The sequence below is a fragment of the Vigna unguiculata genome, chromosome 10 (genome assembly GCF_004118075.2).
Source record: "Vigna unguiculata cultivar IT97K-499-35 chromosome 10, ASM411807v1, whole genome shotgun sequence".
NCBI classification, from domain to species: Eukaryota; Viridiplantae; Streptophyta; class Magnoliopsida; order Fabales; family Fabaceae; genus Vigna; species Vigna unguiculata.
In genome coordinates, this window is record NC_040288.1 from 26,269,347 (window position 1) to 26,278,872 (window position 9,526).

A 9,526-nucleotide genomic window follows, 5' to 3' on the forward strand; every position below is an offset into this window, starting at 1 on the left:
CACGTCATCTCTTGAGTTGCCTCGTCCTAGAGAACCTTCATAGTCTGAATCTCCTTCCCTCTAAGCTGTTTGACTTAAGAATCTAGAATCGTCACCGGTCCAACTCCTAGAGTCAGGTTCTCACGCACCTGAACATCATCCTGCTCCAGCACATGAGTAGGATCCGCCACGTACTTCCTCAACTGTGATACGTGGAAAACATTATGCAGGTTCCCCAAGTGAGGTGGCAATACAATCTCATACGCCACCGGTCCAATTCGCCTCGTAATCTGGTATGGACTGATGAATCGAGGGGTCAACTTCCTCGACTTCAATGCTCTCCCAATACCTGCTGTAGGTGTAACTCTGAGAAATATGTGGTCACCCGCCTCAAACTCGAGTGGCCTTCTCCTCTTATCTGCGTAGGATTTCTGCCGACTCTGAGTTGCACGCATCCGTTCCTGTATTACCCTGACCTTCTTCGTGATTTGTTGTAAGAACTCTGGACCAAGTACCACAACTTCCCCATCCTGCTGCCAACACAAAGGTGTTTGACACCACCTGCCATACAAGGCCTCGTACGGTGCCATCCCGATGCTGGAATGGTAGCTGTTATTATAAGTGAACTCCACTAGTGGTAGCACATCACTCCAAGTCTCGAGGTGATCCAGAACACACATTCTCAATAAGTCCTCCAAAGACTGTATGGTTCTCTCAGACTGGCCATCTGTTTGAGGATGATATGCTGAGCTCATCTTCAACTAAGTACCCAAAGTGTTCTGCAACGACTGCCAGAACCTCGAGGTAAACCTCAGATCTCTATCCGATATGATACTCTCAGGCACACCATGTAATCAGACTATCTCCCTAACGTACAACTCTGTCAGCTTATCTAGGGACATTTTCTGATTAATAGGTAGAAAGTGAGCGCACTTCGTCAATGGATCCACTATTACCCATATAGAATCATGCCCCCTCACTGACCTCGGTAGATGAGTAACAAAATCCATGGAAATGTTGTCCCATTTCCACTGAGGAATCTCAAGAGGCTCTAACGTACCACCTGGCCTCTGATGCTCTATTTTCGCTTTCTGACACACTAGGCAAGATGCTACATAGTCTGCCACATCAGTTTTCATACCAGTCCACTAGAAAGTCGCCTTCAAGTCCTTGTACATCTTAGTCATACCTGGGTGTATGCTAAGACGACTCTTATGCCCTTCATCCAAGAGCATTTTCCTCAACACCCGACTGTTGGGTATACACACACCCTCTCTGAATCGCAGGATGCCATCTCTACCCATCTTGAAGTGTTTTCTCTTCTTTGTGCCCAATTCACTAATGATATGCTGCAATTCCTGATCCTTACCCTGTTCCACCCGAACCTCATCCAAGAATTCATTAGTGATCCTCAACATGCTGCACCATATGTGATCTGTCTCCATATCCAATCCCAGATTCATATCTCGCAGCTTCTCGATCAACTCCAACTCCTTAATCATCATGGCCGACACATGAGATTTCTTCCTGCTCAAAGCGTCTGCTACAACATTAGCCTTACCAGGATGGTATAATAGCTCAAAGTCGTAGTCCTTCAGGTATTTCATCCAGCGCCTTTGCCTCATATTTAATTCTTTCTGATCAAACAAGTATTTCAAGCTCTTGTGATCACTGAATACTTGAAACTGTGCCCCATACAAGTAGTGCCTCCATATTTTTAGAGCAAACACCACCGTCGCCAATTCTAAATCGTATGTAGGATAAATTTTCTAATGCACCTTAAGCTGACAAGATGCATAAGCAATAGGCCGTTTCTCCTGCATCAACACACAACCTAGACCCTGGTATGAAGCATCACAATATACCTCAAACGTCTTGGCGGTGTCAGGAATAGCCAATATGGGTGCAGTAGTCAATCTCCTCTTCATATCCTTAAAGCAAACCTCACACTCGTCTGTCCAAGAGAAAGGCTGGTCCTTCCTAGTGAGTTGAGTTAAGGGATTCACCAGCTTGGAGAACCCCTCCATAAACCGTCTATAATAACCTGCCAAGCCCAAGAAACTCCTCACCTCAGTCACAGTTTGTGGCCTTTCCCACTTCACCACTGTTTCAATCTTTGCTGGATCCACCGCTATACCTTGAGCTGAGATGACATGACCCAAAAACTGTACCTCATCCAGCCAAAACTCACACTTTGACAGCTTCCCCTACAGTTTATGCTCTCTGAGAATTCCCAGCACCACTCTCAGATGAGCTGCATGTACATCCCGACTTTCAAAGTATATCAGTATGTCATCAATGAACACGACAACAAACTGATCCACGTACGGTCGGAATATCCTGTTCATGTAGTCCATAAAGATAACGAAAGCATTTGTCACCCCGAATGGCATCACTACATACTCGTAATGCCCGTAGCGTGATCTGAACGCCGTCTTCTGCACATCCTCCGGTTTGACTAAGATCTGATGGTATCCAGACCTCAAGTCAATCTTAGAGAACACTGTGACTCCCCTCAATTGATCCAACAGATCATCTATCCTCGGCAGCGAATACTTATTCTTTATGGTCAGCTTATTCAGCTGACGATAGTCAACACACAACCTCGAACTGCCATCCTTTTTCTTTACTAGAAGTACTGATGCTCCCCAAGGTGACGCGCTCGTCCGAATGAACTTCTTCTCAAGCAAATCTTCTATTTGCTTCTTCAACTCTGCCAACTCTGCGGGTGCCATTCTATAAGGCGCCATGGATACTGGGCCAACCCCAAGGATGAGATCAATGGAGAAATCCACATCCCTACTCGGTGGCAACTCGGGTATTTCATTTGGAAATACGTCGGCATACTTCTCCACGACTGAAATCACACTGATCTTCTCAGCGGTACTATTCTTTTCTGCATGAGCCATTATCATAAAGCAGGTGGCTCCGGCTTCTGCTTCGTTTATCGCCCTCTGTGCCGAGATTAACTCTAGTCCTTCGTGTTTTGGGAATACCAAACTACGCCGTCTACAATCAATTATGACGTGATTGTTAGACAGCCAGTCCATCCCCAAGATTACGTCCAGTCCCTCCAAAGGCAAGCACACCAAGTTCACCTTGAATCTGCGACCTGCCACCTCCATAGAACACCCAACACAGACTGAACTGGTAGCCACTTGACTTGAGGAGGGAGTTGAAACAAGCAACTCACATCCCAGTGTCACCAATTGTAATCTCCCCACGCGCACATTAGAAATAAAAGAATGGGTTGCCCCGGAATCAAACAACACCAACACTAAATTACCAAACAATACACAAGGTTCAAGTTTAAAATTACCCGACTGTGTAGCCTCTGTGGTGGTCAGGACAAAGACTCTGCCCGCTACTTTAGCTCGCTCTGCTGGCGATGCGGCTGGTTTCTTCGTGCTAAGGCTTTTCTTCTCTGGACAATTGTTGGCGAAATGTCCAGGTTTGTCGCATATAAAACACTTGCGACGGTCTCCTGACCCTCCTACTCCACCTACCAGCTGTGGGCAATTTCTCTTCAGGTGGGGTCCGCCACACTGATTGTAATTGGGACCCTGAGATGTCTGTGGCCGGCTATAGGGCTTTTTCATCTGCCTAGCCTCCGCAACATTCTTCTGATGTCGGCTCACAATAGGACCAGGGCCCTTCTCAAGACTCTCAGCACTCTTGCCCTGCTCCACCAAGATGGGAAATCTCCTCTCTCTCAGAGGGGTTACCACCCTCTTCAGCTCAAGTCTGAGACCTCGCTCAAACTTTAAACTCTTCCACTCTTCCGTAATGTTCTGGGAAGAATACCTTGCCAAGTGTTCGAACCTATTCACATATTCCTGCACTGTCATGTCTCCCTGCTGCAGTGCTAGGAATTCAGCCTCCCTGTCCTGTCTCGCCGTATCTGGAAAGTACTTCTCCAGGAAACGAGCTCTAAAGTTGGCCCAAGTCACTTGCTCTTCACTATTCTCCATCTGTTGTTGCATGTCAGCCCACCAATATTCTGCATCCCCATTCAGCAGGTACGCAGCAAACAACAATTTTTGTTCATCTTCGCAGTTCATCACTTTGAAGATTTTCTCACACTTGCGGAGCCATGCATCCGCTTCATCAGGGGAAGCCTTGCTAGTGAACTCAGCTGGCTTGTGGCACAAGAAATCTTCCACTGTCAGCACCCTGACTGGTGCAATCGCCGTCCTAGGCTGTGCGGCTATGGGTGGCTGCATTGCGTCCACCATCCGGTGAATCGCCTCAACGATGTCATCAACACCACTACTCCTCCTCCTCCTGTTTGCAGCCATTGCCTGGATACGCCACATTACAACTGTTAAAAATCAGTCGCTTAGTCAAACAAAACCACACAATTTTCACACAGAACACACAACATACCACGAACAAACACATCGTTCAGCTCACTCCCCACTAGCCCCAAAATATTTTAAAAATATTTTCAAAACTTTTGCTCTAATACCAATTGTAACATCTTGAAGGAATATTACTTGATAATAAATAAAAAAAACGGAAATACAATAAAGTCCACATTTAATATAAACTATTTCCCCAAAACACAGGAAATTTAAAACTTTAATAGATATAAAGTCGTAAACCAAGAATCCAAAATTTCGTGAAATGAAATTAAAAGCAATGGCTCCCGCCAAATTTACATAAGGTTCTCAAAACAAAATCATCGACATATACTATATGTATATACAAAATATCCCCTGCTAGCCCTCGCTCCGAGTCTATGCATCTCCTGGCCCACCTGTCACATCATCTGCTCCCGGATAACAAGATATCCGATCATCGCCACACACACACAGATAGGGTGAGCTATGCACAATAAAATATAAACAGACGTATGTGAAATAAACATGCTTATGAATATATTTCCCAACCCAAAATAACAATTAACTTCATAATTTCCAAATTACCCAAGCCATGACCTCATAGTCCTTCATGAGTCATATCCATGAACTAGGTCTTGGGACTTCCCTTGCCCAAGCTAGACCCTCAATCTCGCTTAGGCTAGTCTACCTCGCCTGAGCGAGTTTAACTCATCAACCAAAACACATCATCTCGCTTAGGCGAGATCCTCTCGCCTGGGCGAGCCACACCTTCGCCCAAACACCCATTCCCATCTCGCCTGGGCTAAAATACAAGCAAAACACCACACATGTCCAAGACATCTCGCTTAGGCGAGGTCATCTCGCCTGAGCGAGACTCGGTTCGCTCAAACCTTAAAACCCCCTCGTTTGGGCGGAAAATTGCGCTCAACATACCTGATCTCGTCACCATCTCGCTTAGGCGACTCGCCTAAGCGAGGTATCACTCGCTCAACACTAAAAAAACTCGCCTAGACGAGCTACAAGTCCTCTAAACCAGAAACGTAGCTCTGCAATTCTCGCTTAGGCGAGATGGACTCGCTTGGACGAGACTTGCAGGGTTTTGCCTCTGTACACGCTCTCAATTCACCAAAACCAATACCAAAACGCTTCAAATACACGATCGACACAATCAAATGGCACAACAACTCCATAAGCATGTTTTATACTCATTCAATCCACACAAAATACAAAACCTAATTATTCATCTCTATTCATTACCAAAACCCTCATTACCAACATATTATGCTTTACAAAATTATTGGCACAACATCAATCAATTTCACATCCAATTCCCAATATCATACACGAATTTTGTGCCAACCAGTAATAGATTGAACAGCACAGACCCAAAAAAAAAACTATAACACATGTGAAGCAACTTAATCACATAATGAAAGCTCCCCTAACCTGGAATTGGTGCTCAAAATTGCGAAGACAACCACCTTGATTTCCTATCTCTCTCTTGCTTCAGTCCTTGCACACCCAAAATTCTGCTCACACTCTCAATTTCGTGCCCCTCACTATAGCAGTTCACCACAAATGCCAAAACCCTTCCTTCTACCTAAAATTTGGCTTTTATAAGTGCCTTTGAGACTGTTTTTAAAAATAAAACGAGTTTGGGCTTTTTAATTCCTCCTCAATGTTACTTATTTGGTAATTTCCCAGCCCCCTTGGCTGCCCCATTCTGCTAGGCTTTTCTTTACCCCTTCACATTCATACCGCAACTATTAGTTAGCAAAAATAAAGCTTATTCTTTGCCCACCAAGGTTTGAACCCATTACTTTCTACTCTTAAGGCTTTGCACAATACCAAATTACATTTGATGATACTCACAAATCAACAATATCTTACAATACTAATCACATACTCATACATATCTTTAAAAATCAATAACAAAAACAATCACACATAATTGGCATACATAGGACTCGAACCCAAGTCTTCTCACACAACCAAAGTACTCTCAACCACATGAGCTAGTACTTTTCCACGTCACATTAAACAACAATTAATGCCATAAAGGCGGCTTCTACCTGCATTTATCAATTAATTAATTAATTAATTAATTTTCCCGGGTCTTACACTTATCCCCTATCGTGGGCCACAACCTAAGGATACGTTCCGGGCCACAACCCATGGAATACCAGCAAGCTCACCATTAAAATACCCTAGAAGCATGATAGTTCACACATTTCCAATTCCACCACCAATAAGTTTAAAACAACATAACCATATGCATCTTAAACACATAATCCTACCATCCTTTGTTAATGTTCAAGCCTTTGCCAAAGCACTCCAATCCATCTCGCTTAAGCTAGATTACCTCGCCTAAGCGAGCACCACGTACAGAACCAACCTCGAACTCTCACTTAGGCGAGGTACACTCACCTAGGCGAGTTCACGTTTCGCCCAAAAATCAAACTTCTCGCCCGAGCTACGGGTCAAACCAACAACAGAACACTCTTCGCGTTCTCGCTTAGGAGAGAGGCTCTCGCCTGAGCGAGACATTCTTTCGCTCAAAAAGATTGGAATTCCCGCCTGAGCAGGATGTCAAACCGAATCACCGACCCTCTCGAATTCTCGCTTTGGCGAGACTCACTCGCCTAAGCGAGATGACCTCTCGCCCAAACCCAAAATCCTTCGCTTGAGCGATAACCTCGAGCAGGGTACGATACGAGTCCTTGCATATCTCGCCTAGGCGAGTCTGGCTCGCCTGAGCGAGAATTGCAGGTTCTGGCACTATTTCATGCACACAAGCACTGCACCAAAGACCCAATACACTCCCAAAACATACCAATTCAATTTGACAACATTGCACCCACAGAACAGCATAATATAGACGCAATACAGACTCCCAACCCTAATTTCGCACCATAACAACATACACAACACAAAATACTCATCACGATCATAAAATTAGATACAATTCTCAATAAAATAGTACCCAATCACCTAACCCCGAATTCACCCCATGACCAACTTGAAATACATGGCAATAGGACATCAATCTCATACAATCAAACCAAAACTTAATAATACGGGTTCAGCTCCCCTCACCTGGGTGTTTTGGCTTAGTAGTGAATTACTTGAAGCTTAAAAAAAAAACACCATCATCACCCTCCTCTGTCTATCCCCCAATTTATTAGTTTTGAAATGGTTGAAAAGCCAAGAAGGGGGGTTGAATTGGCTAGTTAAAACTTTAGGCTATCTTTGCAATCTAAAAACCACCTTTAATTGAATCAAATAGATCACCAGGTTAGGATGCAAACAGTACTGAAATATACACTTTCAATCGATCAAAAACAGAGTTAACAGATTGATTTTACTAAACAGATTCTATTCTAGTATAATCAATTGATTGAAACTGAAAAACAATCGACTAAAATACTGGGAAAAATGCAGAAATGCGAATTTGAATTTTAGATCAGAAACAATGCTCAAGAATGATCAAAACCAATTCCAAATGATTATACAAACATGCTCAATGCTTCAGATGCTATGAAAACGTGCAAGAACATGAAAAAGATGATTAAAGCACAAGTTCTCGAAACTTTAAAATGAAAATGCAAGAGAGAAAGGTTAGAGAAGAGAGGACACCACGAATTTTTATACTGGTTCACTCAAACCTGAGCTACATCTAGTTTGTCAAGGCAACCTTAGCTTGACTTTGCACTATTTCCAAAGTTTTACAAAGTATCTACCCTTACACTTCCAAAATATGCAAACCAAGCCAAAAGCTTTAAGAATTGATCCAAGATCAATCTTCAACAGCTGCAACACCTATGATCACGAATGAGAGAGTTTCCACAAGTTTCCAGAACCAAATCGTGCTCTAAAATGATCAACAGACCTCTCTTTCGAAAATCATAGCTTTTATAGTCAAACTGTTACGAAATTCAACAGGTTGATTTTCAAATCAATCGGTTGATTTCAGTTGACTTAAGTGAAATCAGTCGATTAAAGACTAAATCAACTGATTGAATTTGTTGCAGTTTAAGACTACTGCAGCCAACCTTTTAACCTGTTAAAAAGTCATTCAACAGATTAAAAGAGACATTTTAACTTGTTGAAAAACCATTCAACAGATTAAAAACACACAAAAGACCAAACTACATCTAATTAATGCTTTAAGGTCTACAACATGAATTACAAACTACAAGCACACTTTCTGAATGATGTAAGTACATGAAGAGCACACATTTCAATCTTGATCACCATGCATATCATCAAATCTCCTTTCCTTCATCAATGTAGACCTCATTCCAATGTTTATGGCTTCAAGATAGTTCAAAAGAGCTTCATTCAATCTTCATCAAATCTTCAAGAAGCAAACCACATTGGCTTCTCATGTCAACAATCTCCCCCTGATTTGATGAAGTCAACCTCTATTCCATCTATCTTCTTCTATCTTCCATTGCAAAATGCTTCTTCCATTTGTTGGAAACCAGTTGATGAAGTAACACCTTATCTTGAAGCTTGTGAACCTGAAAAACCATTTTACAGCAGCAATACACACAAGCTAGCAAGTATGCAACTGTAATCATGCTCCCCCTATAAATAATATGGGTTCAAATTCAGATTTGATTACTGATTCCAATTTTTTAATGCTTAGTTTAATGTGATCAATTATCCATTTTCCAACTTTCCAATTTTTCTCCCTCTTTGGATTCATCAAACAGAACAAATGCATAAAGATAGCAAGCATTGCATATCATTTGATTAATACTGGAAGGAAATACAGCCAACAGAAACTGAAAACAGAAAAAAGATGCATAAAGCTGATACAATCAGCCGATTGAAATGAAAAACAACCAACTGAAAATGACATAACTCAAACTGAAAAATCACAAACACAAGGATGCAATGCATGATCCTAAACAACCACCACACTCAGTCATCTTGAGGGTCATTTCTGGTCTGGAATGAGTGAAGCATATCATGAATATCATGGATATGGCCATCCAATGCATTGAACCTCTCATTGCAATAGTTGTGATGTTCATGTTGAGACACATTGAGCTCATGCAGCTGGTTCAGCACCATCCTCTCAAAATGTGAGTACACAGGGCCTCTATCCTCTGGAGGATTATAAGGAATTAAGTCCATGGGTCCAACAGTCGGTTCTTCCTCTTGATTTGCACCACTTGGATCCGCTTCATGGTTAT

At 42.6% G+C, this 9,526-nt stretch overlaps 1 protein-coding gene across 1 annotated transcript; it reads right to left on the reverse strand.

The window, feature by feature from the left end:
• Positions 1-833: 833 nt before the first annotated feature.
• On the reverse strand, positions 834-4,277 carry LOC114165461. Its single transcript, XM_028050080.1, has 5 exons — positions 2,461-4,277; positions 2,244-2,319; positions 1,758-2,144; positions 1,250-1,616; positions 834-1,099 (listed from the first exon to the last, which is right to left on the reverse strand). Exons 1-5 carry the CDS (start codon positions 4,275-4,277, stop codon positions 834-836), a joined length of 2,913 nt encoding a protein of 970 aa, XP_027905881.1.
• Positions 4,278-9,526: the final 5,249 nt, after the last annotated feature.

What these genes read in the sequence shown, in the direction of transcription:
- LOC114165461 (XM_028050080.1), bottom strand. Translation starts at nt 4,277, where the DNA reads ATGGCTGCAAACAGGAGGAGGAGGAGTAGTGGTGTTGATGACATCGTT. An exon ending in TTCTCTAAGATTGACTTGAG is followed by an intron (nt 2,320 to 2,460) that starts GTCTGGATACCA and finishes CTACATGAACAG; the next exon opens with GATATTCCGACCGTACGTGG. An exon ending in ATGCATCTTGTCAGCTTAAG is followed by an intron (nt 1,617 to 1,757) that starts GTGCATTAGAAA and finishes TTGTTTGATCAG; the next exon opens with AAAGAATTAAATATGAGGCA.